The sequence below is a fragment of the Chiloscyllium plagiosum genome, chromosome 22 (assembly GCF_004010195.1).
Source record: "Chiloscyllium plagiosum isolate BGI_BamShark_2017 chromosome 22, ASM401019v2, whole genome shotgun sequence".
NCBI classification, from domain to species: domain Eukaryota; kingdom Metazoa; phylum Chordata; class Chondrichthyes; order Orectolobiformes; family Hemiscylliidae; genus Chiloscyllium; species Chiloscyllium plagiosum.
The window spans coordinates 9,713,055-9,736,027 of NC_057731.1; the positions used below are offsets into that span (position 1 = coordinate 9,713,055).

Consider the following 22,973-nt stretch of genomic DNA (forward strand, 5'->3'; position numbering starts at 1 on the left):
GTCACCCAAAGGTGGAATTGAACCTGGATCTCTGGCACTGTGAGACAGCAGTGCTAATGACTCAGCCACCATCCCTGCTCTAATCACTTGCTGAAATATATTAATGGAGAGGTATAAAGGCCCAAAAGGGTACATGAAAATTTTCTAAGATCTATCTTCTGATCTTACGAATAACACTTAGCTCCACATTTTTTTTGCAGTTAACTTTTAGTATTTCCTTCAGCTCAGGGTAGGATGGTGGTTAGCACTGCTGCCTCACAGTGCCAGGGACCCGGGTTCGATTCCACCCTGGAGCGACTGTCTGTGTAGAGTTTGTACATTCTCCCTATGTATGTGTGGGTGTTCTCTGGGTGCTCTGGTTTCCCCCCACAATCCAAAGATTGTGGGAGGTGGATTGGCCATGCTAAATTGCCTATAGTGACCAGTGATGTGCAGGCTATGTGAAGTAGCCATGGGAAATGCAGGGTTACAGGGATAAGGTAGGGTTTGTGTCTGGCTCAGATGGTCTTCAAAGAATCAATGTGGACTCGATGGGCTGAATGGTCTGCTTCCACACTCTAGAAATTCAATGATTCTACAATATCTTGGAGGATTCTTCAGAAGTTTCTGAGTAAAATGATTAGTAGCAAATAATGAAATGACTAAATGGGGAGAAATGGGAAACAGAATAAGACAAAAAATATTAAAGATATTCAAAGAAAGCACTAAGGGGAGAGTAAATAATTCAAAGAAGATTATACAAATGTATGAAGGGAAAATAAGCATTCTAAATACCACTTATAATGTACCCTAAATATAGTTGAATTTAAAAATGAGTCTCATATTTTACTTCAATTAATTTAAAAATTGAACCCCATAATCCAAAACAATTTACATTTAAATGGTCACTAATTTAATAAAGGTTTCAAACCATTTGTTTTAAAAGCCACACTAATTATTTCCATATTATATGACTGAATTTTCAAGATTTAACTTCCAGCAAAAGTCTCCCTGTTGCTGAGGATGAGACAGAAAAATGAAGGCTATTGTATCCCCAACCACATACCTGCCTAATAAGGTCTGTACAGAGAGTGCAGCCAATGAATTTTGGAATTCATACTTAACAGATTAATATGCAATTTTTGCCATCTGTTCTTTGAAAGACTGAGCAAGATTCCATGGTTTTATCTAAACTTGCTACATCTACATAATGGCATGAATAGTGACACTTAATTAGAAACTGATTTTAGACAGATGAGTCTCCTCATTAATAACTGTGCTGGGTTCACCCACAGTGGTGTAAATTTTATTTTTATCACTCACACATAAGTTGTGCAGATTGAAAATAATAAAGCTCATTGTGTGGTGCTCTGCAGGAAAATGAAATGATCCCAGTATGGATGCAATATGGCTCCAATTTTTCAGAATTCCCATTTTAAAATTTCAACTTTGAACAAATAAGGCCAGTTAGCCTAGAGTCAGTTTGGGATTTCTAAGGGAAAAGAAAATACCTCAAGAAAGATGTCTCAAATAACCTATAGTTTGCTGTCTCAAATTTAAATGGGACACAGTAGATTGTCTCCTTTCACCATTCTAAAAGCTATACCTGGCAAAAAACTTAAAGACTAAAAATAGCAAATAGAAAAATAGTTCAAATTGTCTTACCCTGACTTGGCCCACATATATATTTGCTTCCTCTTCCAGTACAGTAAAGTTCTTAAGAAGGATGGTGTCAAAGTTTGGATCATTGTCATTCACATCAGTAACCACAATATTGACAGTTGTAGTTGAAGTCTAATGAAAAAAAAATCTCAGTTGGACAATGCTCATTTTCAACAGGTTACCAATGAAGACACATGTAACTTGTGGGAACAATATATTAATCCTACTACATCTTAGCAATGAGGATAATAATTAGTGATTAATTCCAAAGACAATGAGCAACTATTATTTTTTCTGAAATTGTCAACAAGACAAAGCTGACATCAGCAAAGTGACTGATGAAGTCATTTATAATGCACCTTGAAAAATGTGCAAGTACATTTCAACATAATCATATAAAAAAAGCATTTTAACATAATTAATCAAGGCTTCTTGTGAATTATGTCAAGGTCAAATTATTCAGAGCTGATTGAGATAATGTCTTCTATTTAAAAAGAAAAATACCTACATAAATTTATTATAAAAATATGCATAGATTTGTGGTTCATTAGTCACCGCAATGTTGCTCTCAGAGTTTCAATATATTATAAAAGAGGGATAACTTCCTCTGCTGTTTCTTTCAGCCACTCATCAACTCTGAGAAATCATGGCAAATGCTAAAACACTCTTTCAATTTGCCCCCTTTGCTTTGTTAACTTGCCGAAAATGTGATTACAAGTTTCTCAAGTTATTGCCTTTTGTAATGAATCCAGCAAGAAATGCACCAGAAGTTTTAACTTGGAAAGCATATTACATCTCAGAATATTACAGAAGAAGCATCAGAAGACACATTTTGATTAAATCAGATACATTTGTCATCAACAAGAACAAATCCTGAATTGTACCATTTTGGATTTAATGGAAAACAGATCACTGTGGTGAATCCAATTCCTCCTGCCAGAAGTAGATGCATGTCTTCTCCGCTTGGAATTTCCTCCTCATGCCCAGCTGAAATCGGGAACTTGACAGTAGATTCTTGGCACTCAGCCCTGGATTGTCACAACTAGCATTGCAATAATGAGCAAATGTTTGACTTGTTTTATTTGGCAGAAGTAAACACTAGATAGGCCACTCAGCTTCAACTGTTGCCATTTAATTTACATAAAATTTTACTTCAGTGAAGGGGCCATTTAGCCCACCTATTTGACGCTGTGGCACATGATCTACAATTGCAACCCAGCTACTCTGGGTTGAATTTTATTTATTTTGGCTAAATATATGTTGGCAGGAGTCGAAGTGGATTCTCTTGCCATATCTTAGCAAATTCACCATATTAATTGCCTACCATGCTCCTGTATGTCCCTCATATCTAATTTCTGCTACACATGGTCATGCACTGTACCCAGAACAACTCACACCACCTTTGAAAGACCAGCATCCTTGTGCCCATTCCATCTTTGAAAGCCCGTGGTGCATTTGGACACCACTGTCTGACTAACTGCTCACATTACTAAGAATCTGTTTTGCTTCTAATATTCCCAAAATACGTTCGCTGGAATTGTCACCAGTCACCATAAGTATTTTTATCCCCTTGGATAATGCTCAACAATAATGGAGAGAAGTTGAGGTGGGCCAAAGGTTGTTGCCATGCATGGGCCACAAGAAAAGTTAGAGGGAATGTGTATGAGAAGCATGAACTGAAGATACTGCATGCAATAGTGAGAATGGTGGTCAATGTGACTTGGTGAGAGGTGTACACAGTGGCACAGTTTAGAATGAGTATGAGGCAGCAAAGAGAAAACGTTTGCAATTCCCTAGTGGAGCCAAGAAGGTTACTAACCTTCTTGCTGTGATCTGGGGAATTTCTTCAGACTCATGGATACCGACTTGTAACTTCAGAGTTGGCTACAAGATCTGAGCCAGGATTTCCTCTACCTATCCTGAGAAAAGAGGTTACCACTCCATCCACCAGCATGGTCCAAGTGCTTGTCATCAAAACAGGGTGCTAACTTGCCTTCATCAGTCACCTCTGTGAAAACTCCTCACACATTGAAAATGTGAAGAGCCATTCTAGTGTGCAGCACTTGAACTGGTACATAGCTGGGGTTTAAAGATGCATGATTGGCAAGAAACCCAGAAGGTCCTGATAGCATGAGAATAGCATTGTGCAGGAATGGTGCATACTTAATGAGGTGAGCAGCATCCAATTATATGAGATAACTTGCTAAAAGTCATAGAGTGAAACCCTTCATAAAATTCCACAAAGTTGAGCTTTCACAAGATTCTGGGAAAATTTTGCTTAGGCAGTCAGATTCATTGGAGTGGATCGGAATTGTTTCTTGAGATTCTGCAGAAAAAGGAGTTTGTGAATCTCTGGTGAGTGGTTAATGTATTTCTACTCTTATTTTTTAACATAGTACACAAAATTATGGTAATGTTAAAGTATATATTAAAAAAACATAATTGTGTAATAGAATTAAAACTGATGAACAGAACAGGTGATGTGTCAATGCAGCAGCATATGGAAGTTCCTGGATACCATTGTGCAGTAAATGCTTAAAGCGGAAGTAGCTTTGGCTCAGAGTTTACAACTGGAGACTGAGCCACAGACACTGTGAAGTTTCAGGGAGGAGGACAGTTACCAGGAACCATTCATACCACTGAAGACACTGCCTTCTGATTTAGTCCGGGTTTCTGGACAAGGGACTGAGACTGCAAGAAAGCAAATTATGGGAGGCCCAGAGAGCAGGATTGTAGTAGAGTCTTCCTCTGCAATTGTTGAATAGATTTGAGGTTAGCAATGACTTGGCAGTTTCATCACTGGACTATTAATCCAGAAACTCAACAAATGTTCTGGGGATCTGTGTTCGAATCCCCCCTACAGCAGATGGAATTTGAATTTAATAAAATCTGGAATTAGGAATCTACAGATGACCATGAAACCATTGCTAATTACTGGAAAAGCTCATCTGGGTCACTAATGTCTGTCACAGAATGAAAATCTGCAATTGTCACCTGGTCTGGCCTACATGTGACTTCAAACCCACAGCAATGTGGTTGACCCTCAACTATCCTCCCGAAATGGTAAAATAAACCGTTCAGTTGTATCAGTCCCTACAAAGTCTCAACAAAGAAGTTAAACTAGTCAGAACAACTGAATTGACCAGACACTGGAAACAATGGCAGAAACAGCCCTGTTGACTCTGCAAAGTACTCCTTATTAACATCTGGTCATAGACTAGTCAAGTAACAGCTTAACATGGTCATACTCACGGAATCATACTTTACAGACAATGTCCCAGACACCACCATTACCATCACTGAATATGTCTTGTCCCAACAGCAGGACAGACCTATCAGAGATGGTGGCACAGTGGTACAGTCAGGAGGAAGTTGGCCTGGCAGTCCTCAACAATGACTCTGGGCCCCATGAAATCTTATGACTTCAGGTTAAACATGAGGAAAGAAACTTCCTGCTGATTACCATGTACCATCTCCCTCAGCTGATGAATCAGCACTCCTTTGTGTTGAACAATACTCTTAGAAAGCACATGGGTGGCAATGAAGTAAAATATGTGCTGGGTGGGAGATTTCAATGTCCAAAACCAAGAGTGGCTCAGCAGCAGCATACTAAGTGAACAGGTCAGGTCCTAAAGAACATAACGGCTAGACTAGATCAGTGGTAAGTGATGAGGGAACCAACAAGAGGGAAAAACATATTCAATTTCATTCTTACTCATTTGTTTGCTGCAGTTGTATTTGTCCAAAACAGTCTTGGCAAGGGTGACCACCTCACAGTCATTATGGAGACAAACTTCTGCCTTTCCATTGAGAATAACCTCCATTATGTTATGTGGCATCATCACCATGCTAAATATGACAGACTCCGAACGGATCTAGCAACTCAAGACTGGCCATCCCAACAATATCAAATTGTACTCCACAACAATCTGCAACTCATGGCTCGGCATATTGCAAAAATAACAAAAGGACAAAACTAAAGGCTTTGTTTTTGAATACGTCTAGTATTCACAGCAAAGTAAATGAATCAACAAAGTACGCTGAAGGAAATAAATTGGTCTGATTGCCATTATGGAGATGTCACTAATTGGGTCCTGATTATTAAGTGATATATAACATTCATGAGGCTAGGTAAAAGTGAAAGCGCTGTAAATCAAGGATGACATTTTCACAATGATTAGAGATTAGCAGGAGGCTGGCAGAACACAGCAAGCCAGGCAGCATCAGGACATGATGAAGTCAACGTTTTGGGTGTAACCCTTCTTCAGGACTGAAACTTTGATTTCTCCACCTCTTGATGCGGTCTGGCTTGCTGTGTTCTTCCAGCCTCCTGCTTGTCTACCTTGGATTCCAGCATCTACAGCATTTTTGTCTCTAATAATGATTACAGATGGCCATAGTTCACAACATGAGGATTTAGTTCAGGTGGAGATGAGGAAAAGTACAGGAAAGAAGTAGCTAGTTGGTGTGATCCACAAGCCCCTAACATTAACCACAATGTGAGACAAGGTATACAAAAAGAAACATTGGATCCTTAAGATAAAGGGAGGGCAACAGTCATGAGTGATTATAATCAACATATAAACTTGAATATTATGTTAGCAAGAATAGCCTAGATGAGGATTTCACAGAATACTTTCAAAACAGTTTTCTAGAGCAATATGTTCTGGAACTGACCAGAGAGTGGGTAATATTAGATTCTATATTGTGTATTGGGAAAGGATTATTAATGACATTTGAGTAAAGACACCAAAAGATAGTGGTGAGCTCAATATAACCAAATTTACATCTAGTTTGAAATGGGAAAGTGTGGTTTGAAAAACAGTATTTTAAGTCTAACTAAGGGAGACTATGTGATCATGAAATTGAGCTAGCTGAAGTGAACTACAAACTAGGCTTGTGATAAATTGATAGAGTTGAGTAGTAGACATTTAAGGGGATATTTCAGAATATTCCAAACAATAAGATTCATACAATAAAGGAATGTTCAAAATAGAGCATCCACCATCTGTGGTCAACTAAATTAATTAGGAAAAGCATCAAACTTGAGGAATTGTGCAGAGATGAATGACAAGTGAGGTAATTTGGTTAGAATATAAAAAAGGTAATTGGGATGTTTTTGTCGAAGAGAAATCATGTTTCATCAATTTATTGGATTGCTTTGAAGGAATAATGTGTGCTGTGGATAAAGGGGAGCCAATTGATATACTGTTCCTGAATTTATAGAAGGCATTTGAAAAGGTACCACATCAAAGGCTCTTGTGAAAATACAAATAACATATTAGCAAAGATAGGAGACTGCATGGCTCAGAAAACAGAGACCATGAAAGGATGCAGTGAGTAGATTTCTGTAGGAGTCTATGCTGGGATTTCAACTTGTTACAGTTTTCATCATTGACTTAACAAAGAGAACAAAGGTGTGTTAACTGAATTCACAGATGACACCAAAATATTAAGGAAAACATATTGCGAGAAAAACATAATGAGGTTCCAAACTAATATAAATAGATTAAGTGGGTGATCAAAAGTCTGACAGATGGAGTATAATGTGAAGTTGTTAATTTTGTTTGAAAAATGAAAAACAAGTGTATTACTTAAATTAATAATAACAGCAGAATTTCGAGGTGTAAAGGGATTTAGGTGTTCTAGTGCATAAGTCACAATATGTTAATATACAAATATAGCATGTAAATTAAGGAAAGGCAAATTGATTTTATCCTTTATTATGTGAGGAATTGAATATAAAAGTAAGGATGTTATGTTTCAATTATGCAGGGCATTGATGAGACCACATCTCGAAAACTATGTACATATGCAATTTCCTACTTTAAAAAAGAAATATGAATTCATTGCAGGTGGTTCAAAAACAACTTACTAAATTGATACCTGGAATAAGCAAGTTGTATTCCTTGTGGTTCGTGTTAGGCACTTGTAGACCACACCAACTAGCTATTTCTTTCCTGTACTATTCCTCATTTCCACCTGATCAGTAAACTTAGTGATCTTGGACTAAGCCCCACTCTCTGCAACTGGATCCTCAGTTTCCTGACCCATAGGCCACAATCAATGATGATTGGGGACAATATTTCATCCTCACTAACACTCAACACTGGAGCCCCTCTCCCAGGGGTGCATACTCAGCCCCCTACTGTACTCACTGTTTACCCATGATTGCGTCACCAAGTACCAGATTAATGCCATTTTCAAGTTTGCTGATGACACCATCATAGTCGGTCAAATCTCAGATGGCAACGAAACAGACTACAGACGGGAGGTGGAAGACCTGGAAAAATGGTGCACTGAGAACAACATAGCTCTCAATGCTGGCAAAACCAAGGAACTCATTATTGACTTTCGGCAGGACATTACTCATGCCCCCATACACATAATTAGCACAGAGATGGAACGAGTGGAGAGTGTCAAGCTCCTGGAAGTGGTGATCCACAAGTTTCCTTGGACTGTTCACGTGGACGTACTGGTTACAAAGGCCCAACAACGTCTCTTCTTCCTCAGGCAGCTGAGAAAGTTTGGCATGACGGTGAATACCCTTGCCAACTTTTATAGGTGTGCCATTGGTATGACAACTGTACTATTCAAGATCGGAGACGGTTACAGAGAGTGGTGAACTCGGCCCGGACAATCACAAAGGCTTCCACCTATAGAGTCCATCTACCAGGCCCGTTGTCAAGGAAAGGCCACCAGCATTCTCAAAGATCCATCCCACCCTGGCAATTCTTTTCGACAACCTCTACCATCAGGGAGAAGGTATAGAGGCCAGAAAACACGAACCTGAACAGGTTTCGAAACAGTTTCTACTCTACTGTTGTTAGAATACTGAAAGGACTCACAAACTCATAGCATTTGCCTGTACCTGTGTTTTTGTTTGTGCTGCTGTTTACCTATTATTTACTTATCTCTGTTACTTAACTATGTGATCTGCCTGTATCGCTCGCAAGACAAAGCTTTTCACGGTGCCTCTGTACACATGACAATAAATAAATTCAATTCCATTCAATTTAACTGATTCTAAATCGTCATCTCATGAACCAAGGCAATCTCTAATCATTGTTAGAGATAAAAAAAACTGCAGATGCTGGAATTCAAGGTAGACAAGCAGGAGGCTTGGAGAACACAGCAAGCCAGGCAGCTTCAGGAGATGGAGAAGTCAATATTTCAGTTCTGAGGAAGGTTAGTTGATTGAAGTGTATAAGATACTGAATGGCTTTGATAAAGTGGATTTGGATTCTTTGTACGTCAGAATTGTGGGCACTGTTTTAATATTAGGGGTCGCCCATTCAGGACAGAAATGAGAGCTTTTCTCTTTCAGAGGGATGTCCAGTTTTGGAACTCAGCTTCAGAAGGCAGTTGAAGCAAGGTGTTGAATATTTTGTGTAGGTAGGTAGCTTCACATGAGCCAAGGTAATCAAGGGTTGTCAGGACAATGTACAATTAGAAACACGGATAGATTAGCCATTATCTTAATGAATAGTAACATAGGCTTGAGTAGTCAATAATCCAGTTCTACTCTTATTTCATATGTTCATATCCCTTGCGCAAATAAGCATTTCACTGAAGTGCTCATTTCCATAAATAAATAAATATTTTCATTCCATAAGCAATTGGAGCTATCAATTGCTTATGGAATTGATTGCTTATGGTATCAAAATTTTCACTTAAAAGTCATCCTGTTATGCATATAATTATTTCAGAAATCAGTCATACAGCACAAATCCTCTCATCATTTACTTTTATCTAAATGGGAATGCTGAGATACATTGTACACTTTTTAAAACAGCATACAGTTTTGCTTTTGTACAAGTCCTTGACAACTTTGGCAGTTCCTCAACAATGCGTACAGTCCCAAGTTACCATCCCATGTTCACAGTCCTAAATTACCAGCCCAGTCATAGGCAAGGTGATGGACGTTGTAAGTGCTATTCAGTGGCATTTACTTAGCAAGAACCTGTTTGCTGATCATCAGTGTTCCATCAGAGCCACTCAACTCCTGACTTAATTACAGCCTTGGTCTAAACATGGACAGAGAAAGCTGAACTTCACAGGTGAGGTGAAGGGGTAGCCATGGGCACTCACATGGGCCCCAGCTATGCCCGACTCTTTGTTGGCTACGTAGAACAGCCTATCTTCCGGAGTTACACCGACAACAATCCCCACCTCTTCCTCCGATACATTGATGACTGCATCGGCGCCACCTTGTGCTCCCACAAGGAGGTTGAGCAGTTCATCAACTTCACCAACACATTCCGCCCCGACCTTAAATTCACCTGGACCATCTCTGATACCTCCCTCCCCTTCCTGGATCTCTCCATCCCTATCAATGACGACCAACTCAACATTGACATTTTTTACAAACCCACTGACTCCCACAGCTACCTGGATTAGACCTCTTCCCACTCTACCTCCAGCAAAAATACTATCCCGTATTCCCAATTCCTCTGCTTCTGCCGTATCTGCTCCCAGAAGGACCAGTTCCACCACAGAACACACCAGATGGTCTCCTTCATTCAAGACCATAATTTTCCTTCCCACATGGTTGAAGATGGACTCCAAAGCATCTCCTCCACTTCCCGCACCTCCGCCCTCAAAATCCCACCCCTCCAACCGCAACAAGGACAGAACCCCCGTGGTCCTCACCTTCCACCCCGCCAACCTCCGCATAAACCGCATCATCCACCAACATTTCTGCCACCTACAAACGGACCCCAACACCAGGGATATATTTCCCTCCCCATCCCTATTCACTTTCCACAAAGACTGTTCCCTCCATGAGTACCTGGTCAGGTCCACGCTCCCCAACAGCCCACCGTCCCCTCCTGGCACCTTCCACTGCAGGAGTTACAAACCCTACGCCCACACCTCCTCCCTCACCTCCATCCAAGGCACCAAAGGAGCCTTTCACATCCATCAAAGTTTCACCTGCACATCCACCAATGCCATTTATTGTATCCGTTGCTCCCGATGTGGTCTTCGCTACATTGGGAAGACTGGATGCCTTCTCGCAGAGCACTTTAGGGAACATCTCCAGGTCAACCCCACTGCCCTGTGGCCAAATATTTCAACTCCCCCTCCCACTCTGCCGAGGACATGCAGGTCCTGGGTCTCTTCCATCGCCACTCCGTCACCACTCGACGCCTGGAGAAAGAATGTCTCATCTTTCACCTCGGAACACTTCAACCCCAATGCATCAACGTATACTTCAACAATTTTCTTATTTCCCCTCCCCCCACCTTACTCCAGTTCCAACCCCCCAGCTCAGCACCATCCTCATGACCTGTCCTACCTGCCAATCTTTCTTCCCACCAATCCGCTCCACCATCCTCTCCGACCTATCACCTTCATCCCCATCTCCATCCACATATTGCACTCTTAGCTACCTTCTCCCCAGCCCCACCCGCCTCCCATTTATCTCTCCAACCCGGAGGCTCCCAGCCTCATTCCTGATGAAGGGCTCTTGCCCAAAACATCGATTTTCCTGCTCCTCGGTTGCTACCTGACCTGCTGTGCTTTTCCAGCATCACACAGAGTGTAGACTACGGAGCTCTAGTAAAACTGGAGTTAATGAAAATCGGGGTAAACTTTCTCTGCTGTTTGGAGACATAACTAAAATAAAGGAAGATGGTTACAGCCCCAGGACAATTTTTTTTACCAGACTATTCAATGATGTTGTGACACACCTCTGTAGCAAGTGGGATTTGAACCTGGGCCTCCTGGCCTCAAGCAGTAAGGTTTTGAACAATGATTTTTGACAAAACACTTATTTACTGTCACTCAAGGTAAACATTTTCCAAACAACCTATTCACTGATGTTGTAATGCACCTCTGGAGCAGGTGGCACTTGAACTCCAGCCATTATATATATATTAAGCACCGCCAATAAAATATTTAGCAATTGATTAATTTACATGCAAGCCATTTAAGGCAAATATCACTTAGGGAAATGCCCTAGATTCAATTACCTTCAGCAGTGTTTTTAGATTAGATTAGATTACTTATAGTGTGGAAACAGGCCCTTCGGCCCAACAAGTCCACACCGCCCCGCCGAAGCGCAACCCACCCATACCCCTGCATGTACCCCTTACCTAACACTACGGGCAATTTAGCATAGCCAATTCACCTGACCTGCACATGTTTGGACTGTGGGAGGAAACCGGAGCACCCGGAGGAAACCCACGCAGACACGGGAAGAATGTGCCAACTCCACACAGTCAGTCGCCTGAGGCGGGAATTGAACCTGGGTCTCTGGCGCTGTGAGGCAGCAGTGCTAACCACTGTGCCACCGTGCCGCCCACAAAGATCCTCCCCCCATTATAAGGTCAATGGCGAGGATGTTAGCTGATGGAATTCACAACTTCTTAGTTACTGAAGTAGCCGATGCCCATATGTGGTGAGACCTGGTCAACACCCAGGTATGGGTTGATAAGTGGTAAGTAACAGTTGCACCTCACAAATGCAAGGCAAAGACTATATCCAACAAAACATAATATAACTGCCACCACTTAATATTCAATCGTATTTCTCTCACATTATCAATGCCTTTGGTGGGGGTCACAACTGACCAGAAAATGAACTGAACCAGCTACACAAGAAAATTCAGAAACTCAAAAGTTTGTGATGAATAACACTCTTTCTGTTACTCCAAGCCTGCCAACCATCCACAAAGCACACATCAAACATATGATATAAGGCATCCCACTTGTTTGGATGGATATAGCTTCGACAATGGTCAAAACACTTGATATCATGCAGGGCAAAACACCCTGGTTGATTAGCATCCCAACAATAACCTTCACAGCCAATTGACAGTGGCAATAGTTTGTACCATCTACAAGATCCACTCACTGAATGTCCTCTGATGGTATTTTCCAAACCCACAACACACTACGTGGAAGAGGGGAAGTCAATTCCCCTCCAAGTTACACACAATCCTGACACATGTCTGACCTATGGTCTGCCACCAATCCCACCCCTGTAAAATCGAAAATGCCAAGTTTAGGGAAAAAAACATTGGAATTCCTTACTTCCTCAGATATTTCAACATGGTGGAGATCTTCTCCATTGTGGTGAAAATCTGGGTCAAATTGTTCAATTTGTTCAAGGAACAGTTTAAACCATTGTAAGCTGATATGAAAAACTTGCAACCAGAACTGCTGTCACTGCCAAAATACAGAGGTGGTTTCACTTTCAGCGATGACAAAAACTGGAACATCGGATTTCTGTTCCTGCCTGATTCTTCTTTCTATTGACTTGAAGTGAAAAGTGACTGGAGCACTGGGAGCAGTATCGGTCAGCAATAAGTCACATAAATTAGATAGTAAGCGAACAATTGGGTTGGACCTTGAACATTATCAAAATAAAAAGGTTGAGCAGTATGTCCAAATGTAAACAGGCCAAAAATGGTATTCTAACTTGGATGCAACAAAATTGTGACAATCGAAGAAATTGACAGATTAACCATGGTCAAAAAAAGTGCAGGGAAACCAATTGCATGTTAAAAAGATGGTTATCTCAAAGGAACAACAATTCTGTCATGCTAAAATAGATCCACTTATCCATGTAGAATAATAAATAAATCCAACTGTGCAAGTGTGATTCTCAGTGGCATAGAAAGAGAGACTGATTCATGTAAATTAGGGTTGTGCGAACTAGTCTAAAAATAAGCTATTTAATTTACTTTTTTGGAGAAAATATTTGGAAAAGACATTTAAAATGCATCATTCTTACACCTAATTTATGTTCCAATTATGCATTGTACACTCAGAAACACGAGTCATGTTTACTTCAGTTAAGTATAAACTACTTCACGCATAACAGACTGATGAACAAAATTATGTTACAATTAGTCCCATTTTATAAAATTACTGATCCAGACATTAGTTACAAAAAAGTTAATTCAAGCATGAAATGTTGTCAATTATTCAATTGTTTATATTCAGCATGAAGTGCAGGGAATCCACAGGGAGGATGACAAGACAGTTTAGATGCAGTTTATGCAGAAGTTGACAAACGTGTCGAATATACAGTCAAGCAAATCACTGGGAGTCGTGCCAGCAAATTCAGAAGAGAATTGGTTAAGTGCTGAGCGAAAAAAAAATGGAAGGGTATAAGGGTTATATGGAATAATATTTCTTTGATTTGCACAGGAACCAGTCAGAGAAACCATGATAATGTTTCCCATTTTTTTACTTCCCTATGTTTCTATTCACTACAAGCTGCTTTGTGTGTCAGACAGAGACCTTGTCATTAAAAGAAGGTATGCTGTTAAAAACCAGCCTTAACTTTCTCCAATGATTATTTAATTGGCAATTTAATAAGATGCTTGAAGTGAAGTAGCCATTTTCACAAGGCTAATAACAAAGTCTACAAACTTGCGGCAATTTGCAATTTATGGAATATCTCTTATCCTCAACAAATTGCTGGAGGAATTAGAAATATGGGAAATTGGAGCAGGAATAGGCCATTAATTTAAGCACTGCTTTCAAGCACTAAGGTCTTGAACAATAATTTTTGACAGAACGGATCTTTACTGTGGCTCAACTGTAGTACTTTCAGATGGCCATAAAAATAATTAGCAAAGGAGCTTGAAATAGAACTATTATTTTACTTTTAATGTCCAGTTTGTAATTGCTGATGAAATAATTATGAAATTAACTTTACAAAAAAAGCTTATTCAACATGCCAAAAAATCTTATGGCCTTCCTCTCTGAAGTTCTATCCCACAGTATGTTGCTTGGCTATTGTCAGTGAAATAACACCATTGAGGTCAGTATCCCATCAACAAGTCACCCTTTATTTACACAGTCCTTGACACTCATCCAGCTCCCTCAGAGCCAGCTCTCAGAGTGAACAGAACTTCTGACACTCCTGTTTCTATCTTCAATCATTGTACAAGTGTGATAAACCTCACTATTTCTTAGTGACAAACCATTGCAAAGTCGGAAATTTTAGAATTAAAAGCCATTCCAAGAGAAATATTCCATGTACCTTTATGCAACAGAACATGCAACAATGAACTAATCTCCCTCCAGATTCTCGCGGTGCCTGCGCCTGTGCATGTTCTGACGCTCCTAACTCCGGTAGCTGCAGCTTTGCTGATGGATGTCCTCCAGTGTTCAATGGAAGATGTCCTTGCAGGATTCCCTCACACCACTTTGGTTGGAAAAGACTCGTCTGCAGTCTGCACTACCTCAACATGGGAAGCAGCAATAGGACATGATTAAGTGGCAAGGGCACAGATAGATTGAGAGTAATAGGTGTGTGAATGATGAAATCTTGAGTGAGACAGATATTTCAGGCTCGGCGAAGGCACTGTTAGTCTGCCAATGAGGTATCTCTGCAGATGTACTTATCAGTTGGAGCACAGATTGATGGACTGCTGAAAGACAGTTTAAGCACTAACACAGGTAACTATGGCAGTTATTTTAGACCTGTAATGATTTCAGCCCACAGTTTCACTCCAGCATTCAGACATTGGGTGGTTTCTGCCTGTGCAGATACAGATATCAGTCAACAGGTGCAGCATCAAGGTTGGATCCATAAGCACTTCCATGTAATTAGTCCCACTGGAAAGGACGGTTGCAAACTCTAATGAAGCCACATGCCAAGTTGGAGCCAAACACCTCCGTGCTCCTTAACAGTGACTGCAGGCTTTCTGACAGGGCTCGGCCAATTAGAGAGGACTGGTAGGATTACATAGCCATTCTAGTAGAGGGATAATTTCTGCTTAAATCGACCACAGCATCTCACAGAGAAACACACTTGCTGTTGAATTTATTTTTGAGGCTGTGGAAATCATAAGAATGGAGGGCAGACTTAGGAAGGCTGGTCCTGGGTCCCCAAGATCTAGTTGCAAATGTTGTAGGGTTGCAATGAGGTAGCTATTCTAAAGATGGAAAGAAGCAGGCATTAGAGGGAGTTAGGAGAATTAGAACGGGCATAGGCCCTACGAGAATCCAGGGGTGATTAGTTCGTTATTAGATGTTCTGTTACAGCCTGCTTTATCTTCACCTCCATCTCCAAAACCAAACTGCTCAAAATCGTTAGACACATGTACACGTCTCTTTGAAGCATTTATACTTCATGGACTGGATTTTCATCTACAAAGCACAAAGCTCTGGTCGCCCTGTTATAGGAAGGGTATTATTAAGTGAGAGTGGATTCAGAAGAAATTGACCAGGATGTTGCCAGGTATGGAAAGTTTGAAGCTGGTTAGGATGGGACATTTTTCACTGGAGGGTAAAGGTTCAGAAGTGAACTTATAGTGGTTTAAAAAGTTGTGAGGGGTATAAAGTTAATGATAGATATTTGTTCCCTCGGATGGTGGATTCCAAGACTGAAGGGCATATTTTTAAGGTGAGAGGAAGAGATTTAATAAAAGTGAGGGGCAAATCTTTTATCAGAGGGTGGTTCACACGTGGAATTAACTTCCTGAGGAAGTGGTGGTGCAGGCACAGCTACAGCATTTAAAAGACACTTAGACAAGTACATGAAGATGAAAAGTATGGAGGAATATGGACCAGGAAAAAGCAAGTGGAGCTAGTTTAATTTGGGATTATGGTCAGCATGGACTGGTTGGACTGAAGGGTCTGTTTCTGTGCTGCAAGACTCTATGACTCCAAGTGGAGTTGGTCCACCTAACCCTTTCCACAGAAGGATTACAGAAGAATGGAATATTCATTGATGAGGCAGGTACCACCTTAAGTACACAGAGAGGATGATTTATGACACCTGTGGTGACAACTGCTTTTCAAGTAGACTCAAGTTTATGAAAGTTATGAAGGAATAGGACATATATATCTTAAAAGCAAGCAGGCCAGATCATGAGTCCCCTAGTGTGGGAACTGTGACTCGAATCAGACTGGTAACATTAAAAGACCTTAAATTAATAGGTTTGGGTCCGGAAGTCTGAAATTGGGACCTATATCTTTTATTAAAGTAAGAAGTCAACATGACTTGTTGAAAATGCAGACTCAAATAGCTCCTTCCCTTTCTTCAGGCACCTGTTTCAGAACCCAGCATGTTATATAAGTCATATTTTACATTAACAGTGGGGTGAAAGGTACCCTATTATTAATGCATTAATAGTGCAGCAATATCAACCTAGGAGCATAGAAAATTATTGCAGATGCTGGAAATCTGAAAAGGAAATCTCAATAAATCCTGGAAATATTTGGCAGCTTTTGACATCATGTTTGAAAAGAAGGACAAAGCTCAATGATATTTCTGCTTGTGGTTCTTAATCATTACTTGAACTTCCGACACAAGTTAACTATAATCTGGTATCATCAGGACTTCACCTCCCCAATTTACAACAAAGGATTGGACGCCAGTAATGGATCAATTTGCAGAAGCGACAACAATGGCTAGATGCTAGACTTTTGTGATTTTGATGTTGCAAGCAGCTTTTATACATCAGGGCTCTCACAAGCTTTGAAATGTGAGCATTCTTTGTTTGTCCTTATCAGAACTTAATTATAATTTCTTTCTGTATGTGACAAAGTCTTAGATACTGTTCTTTCAAATGGAAGAGCATCACTACATAGGTTCAAAATTTCCTCAAAATGTAACAATCCAATAAGCTTAATTAAGATCTTAGAGAGAGAAATTGATTAATCCCTTTATCAAATATGAAGAAGATTGCGATGTGACCACTGTTTCCTTGCCATTTCCAGTGATGACACAGTAAGCCACAATGAAAAGAATGCTCTTCCCAGCAACACTTATGAAATTATCTTGATGTTTGTTTGTCAGATAAACACAAATGTACTCAATATGATCTTTCTTGTTGTTGATTCCAATTGAACATAAAGTGATTTATTATAAACCTGCCTTAGCCCAGGTTATTAATCAAATCATTTGCAAGTTAGACTAAAAGAAATGGGTGTGGATCTGTTTCTTTCCTTCATGACATCATCTAAGTCTTAGTAAGTGAACTTAGCATCAATTATTGTTATGGTGGTGGTACTATACAATCTTTTGGCTCAGTGGTTAGCACTGCTGCCTCACAGCATCAGGGACCCAAGTTTGATTCCAACCTCGGGCGACTGCCTATGCGGAGTTTGTATAATCTCCCATTCTGTGAGGGCTTCCTCCCATAATCCAGAGATGTGCAGGTTAGGTAGATTGGCCAAGCTGAATTGCCCCTAGTGTCCAGGGATATGCAGGCTAGGTAGGCTAGCCATTGGAAATGCAGCGTTACAGGACTAGGGTAGGGGTGGGTCTAGTTGGGATACTATTCAGAGAATTGGTGTGGAATTGATAGGCCAAATGGCTGAATCCCTTACACATTGTAGGGATTCTATAACTCGAAAACTCTATTCAATCATATCAACTCTGAAGTTACCTGTCCATGGAATCATTTAATCCTCTTTTGCTGGAATTTACTTCGCAAGTTTGAAAAAAAAATCTTTGTGGGGACTTGATAGGGTAAATGCAGAGAGGTTGTCCTCTCTTGATGTTGACTCTAGGATCAAAGGGCACATGCTCAGAACAAGAGGTCACACATTTAAGAGATATGAGGAGGAATTTCCTCTCTTAGAGGGTTGTGAGCCAGTGGGATTTCCTACTACAGGAGGCTGCTGAGTCTGGGCCATTTGAGCTGAATCTGGACAGATTTTGAATCAGCAAGAGAATCTAGGGTGCACAATGGAGTTGTGGATCATCGGGTCAGACATGCTCTTATTAAATAGTGGAGACTCAATTTGCTGACTGGTCTACTTCTGCCCCTATGCTTTACGGTAAATTTAGCAGCAAGTCTATCAACTCTCTTCAAACATTGTGGGGCCAGATTTCAGGCAAGGAACTAATGTAACATATTAGAATAGGTTGGCTGTTAAAATCAGCCAAACATTGCTTTCAGACTCAATGTCAACTCTGTTTCTCGCTCCACAGATGTTGCCAGACCTGCTGAGTATCTCTAGCTTTTTGTAGTTATTTATTCAGATTTCCAGCATCCATAGAATTAGAAGACAAGTTTGTAGAATGAGGACAGCAGGGGAATTGAAACAGGGGACGTTTTTGCTGATATTGCCATCTATTCTCCCCATCAGATTCACTTTTCATTAGACTTTTAGTCACTTTGCTGATTTAAGCATGGGATTAATTGGCTGTATGTTTTGTGTGTAAGAATCCAAGTAAGCTGTGGGAAAATAGGAAACCTCTCTAACTCAAGGCAGACCCACCAAGTGGATCTTCTGAAACTCACAGAAGCACATCACAGCTTATGGATTATAGTTTAAATCCTGCTGTTGAAAGGTACAGTACCATTGCATTTTTCAATAGCAGTGAACCTCTCATCATTACTGCCACAGAGAAACAAAAGCCCAGACTAGTAAATCATCAAGTGTAAGTTCTATGCCGCTAAATGATTATTCTGTATTCTCCTGCCTTGCTGAAAAGAACCTTATCATTTTTTAGATAGTTGTACAACCTAATTAACTTGTGCTTCCACAATTAATTAATTTGCTTGAAACACAGTATTAACTTAATTTTAAATAAATTTCCTACAAACATCTTAAAATTTCAATCAGTATTAATTTGATTTAGATCTCTGTGTGAAAGAAAAAGTGATTAAAAAAAGCAGTTGGTTTCATGCGAAGTGACCTGAAAGCAAACCTAAGAAAGAAGGATTGAATACCTGCTGGCAGTTACAGTTTGATTGCTGTATTCTGACATTTTCATGATCAAAGTAAACTGGTGATCTTCTCTAAGGTTTACGTTTGTAATTTGCTCCATCACTTGCTGAGCCAGTGGATATAAAAGAACTGATGTAAAAGAATCTTATCAAGCCACACAACAAACTAAAGCTATGATTAGTGGAGGGGAGACTTTTGAGGAGCTAGAGAAAGCATTGCTGTTTCTCTTGGTCCACAAGGAATGCCATAAAGCTCAATTATCTTTTGAAATTAGCATCTCCCAAGTTAAGCTGGCTGCTAGGTTTCTCAAGCTTCGGGAAGCTGATGCAGGGCAGTAACTAAAGTTAAACCTAGCTCCCAGCTGTGTGGTGTGGGTTTGATTTTAATATGCTAATTAAGACGCTTATCTCTGCAAGGTGGGAAACTGGTACTTCACAAAATCTGGTAATATAACAATGATGACAGGCATGGACATCTTGGGTTTGGAACATGCTTTTCACAATTGTAAAGGGGGGCGGTGTAATACCAATCCAATTTTGTACATTTACATCAACTTGGAATTTTGGTGATGGTAAATTTATAAGCATAGTTAACTCTATCCTGTGCAACACGCCTTCTGACTGATTGTGACCATAGGGGCAAAAAAAACCCCTCAGTTTTTAAGCTGCTGAAACAGTGATGTATGTGTCCTGTGTTGGTTGGCCTGCAGAGTTTTATTTCCAAAGGGAAAGAATTGCATTTATAACCTCAGGGCAGCTCCAAGTGCTTGACAGCAGTTACGCATTTTGGAAGTATCATCACTGTTGCAATGAAGGAAGTGTAGCAGCTAATTTAAACTCAGCAAGCTTCCACAAACAACACCATGATAATGATCAGATAATCCATTTATTGGTGATGTTGATTGAGGGATAAATGTTGTTCAGAACATCAGCTCTCTTCAAAGTAGCATTGGGGATCTTTATCATATAACTGAGAGAGGTAATGTGATCCTCACTTGTTGGCCGATCAGAAATATCACATCTTTGACAGTGCACCATTCCTGAGTACTGCACTCAAATGTCAGCCTAGATTTTTGTGTTATGTGTCTCTGAAATGGAACATAAACTCACAGCCTTTATTATTATCTAACACAGTTTGGCAAGGAAGCCTGGGATCAAATGCAATGAGCGAATAGATGATAGTTGTATGATAATAGAGCGAGTTCTGGTTAGAATTTGACTGTACTGGGCATCAGGTAATCAGTGTGTTGGATGTTTGTGATGTGTAAGTTGAAATAAAGGTCTGACGAGAAAATTCTATATGCCTGGATTCTGTTTGAGCAACCTTTAACCTCTGGCATTTAACAACTTTGGACTGAGAGATGGGAGTGCTCTCAATTGAGCCATGGCTGTCACTGTATCTATATTAAATCGAGTGGGTCAAATCATAGTGTTGTCAATCCAGTGAAGGAAATAACTTTACAAATATGCTGACTTGAACACACTTTAAACTCAGGCAATCACTTCCGATGAAAGTTTAAATTATATGATGTGGGCAGAATTCATTAAGCAACAATTCTAGTAACTTACAAATGTAATCATAAGCAAGTTGGGCAAAAAAGATTCTTCCCCCATGAATGTAAAAATACATTAAAATTACAGAATTATATAGAAAATCAAATCAGTAATACACTGAATTAAAACCCCATTCAATTGATTAATGAGTTATCCATTTACCAACCAATGAAAGATTTCTGAAAACACAGTAAACAGATGATGCTGCCTGGCCAAACTGGCCATTAACAGGTCGAGGCAGCGGGCCGTGGAGGGACGTTAGGGCCGACTGCCTGCCCCTCTTCCGTGGTTACGTTAGGGCCCGGGTGTCCTTGGAGAAGGAGCATGCGGTGTCGACCAACACCCTGGAGTTGTTCAGGGAGAGGTGGGCACCGCAGGGAGTGGAGTGCATCATTTCTCCCTCCAACTCTATTTTGATTTATTCCCTCCCCTCCCCTTCACTGTTTTGATCACACAGCACTGCCCTTTGATGTGAAGGGCAGTGTTTGTCACTGGCCACCCGGGTGTTTTCCTTTCTTCCTGGTGGTGGAATTTGAATAAAGATTCGTGCACTTTGTGTAAAAAAAAACAAAAAAAAGAGAGAAAAAAAAATAAACAGATGATGCTAAGGAGGGCAGGTCTGAAGACCTCCTCGTGGGTCTGCTCCTGGGACTGGCCAAACTGGCCATTAACCGGTCCAGGCAGTGGGCCATGGAGGGAGTCGTTAGGGCAGACTGCCTGCCCCTCTTCCACGGTTACGTTAGAGCCCGGGTGTCCTTGGAGAAGGAGCACGCGGTGTCCACCAACACCCTGGAGTTGTTCAGGGAGAGGTGGGCGCTGCATGGAGTGGAGTGCATTATTTCCCCCTCCAACTCTATTTTGATTTAGTCCCTACCCTCCCCTTCACTGTTTTGATCACAGCACTGCCCTTTGATGTGAAGGGCAGTGCTTGTCATTGGCCACTCGGGTGTTTTCCTATCTTCCTGGTGGTGGAAATTGAATAAAGATTCGTGCACTTTGTGTCTCTCACTGTGTCTCACACCTGCACACACACACCATGGGTGCTGGGGAAAAAATAAGCACTACTGCAGTTAGGCGGTAGTGTGGGGGTTAAAAGAAGAAACAAAAATAAATAAACAGTAGTATTCTATTTGGATTTAGTAAAGAATAAAAATAAACAGATGATGCTTGTGATGCGTAGCTGCATACATTGAGACAAATATACAATATACAGAGTAATCTAGAGATGAGATGTCTGAAAATCTGGGAGAAAATAGTTGACAGGGTGATTGATTGCTCTCTATAACACCCAGAAATCCAGGTTAGAAATATAAAAGTTAATGTCACACCTGTGGAAAGGAAATTTTTTACAACAAGTTACAGAACCACATATGAAAAGATTACCCTTGCATAGCTCATCATGATAAAGTTTTCATTCAACATTATGGTCCTTTGAATGGTTATGTTGTACCATCATGGAGTGGCACAGCGGACAACTAAACTGTAGCCTATATTTGAAATGCTCACACTAAAATATTAATAGGCATGTACTAAAGCCATCAAGAACTCTTTAGATTCATGCTGATTTACTAGCACAGAATGAGCTACAAATTGGACCTCTCCCTTCTAGCAAAGCTTTGCAGGTCTGGCAACATTTGTAGAGAGGGAAGAACGTTAACATTTCGAGATCAAAGTGGCTTTTCTTTGGAATTTATAGATTTGTTGCTCCTTTCAACCAACAATTGACAGCCAAGCCTTCAACAATCTCAGCCTCAGGCTTTCAATATACTCCTTAAACCTTCACACCTCTGCCTGTCTGAGTAAAACACTGGCCCCTCACATTTCCTTTGAACTTTCCCCTGTTATCTTAAATGTATGCTCTCTATTATTATATATTTCAACTCTGGGCTCTGCCAACCATATCTATGCCTCTCATAATTTTATAAAGTTCTATCAGGTCTTCCCTCAGCCCCTGCTGTTTCACAGAAAACAATCCTAGTGTGTCCAGCCAATTATTATAGCTCATACACTGTAATCTAGGCAGCATCCTGGGAATGCTCTTTTCTGCAACCTCTCCAAAGCCTCCATATCATTTCTGAAATGTGGCATCCAGAATTAGAATGCTCTAAGTGTGGCCTGATTGAAGTTTTCT

The 22,973-nt window shown here is 40.4% G+C and overlaps 1 protein-coding gene across 2 annotated transcripts in view; it reads right to left on the bottom strand.

The window, feature by feature from the left end:
- The window catches only part of pcdh15b (protocadherin-related 15b), a 1,523,107-nt gene that overhangs the window by 285,995 nt on the left and 1,214,139 nt on the right, over window positions 1-22,973 (bottom strand). For both annotated transcript variants that reach the window (XM_043712368.1, XM_043712367.1), the window contains one exon: window positions 1,645-1,773. In XM_043712368.1, coding sequence (XP_043568303.1) covers window positions 1,645-1,773 — 129 coding nt within the window. The remainder of the gene's footprint in view (window positions 1-1,644; window positions 1,774-22,973) is intronic.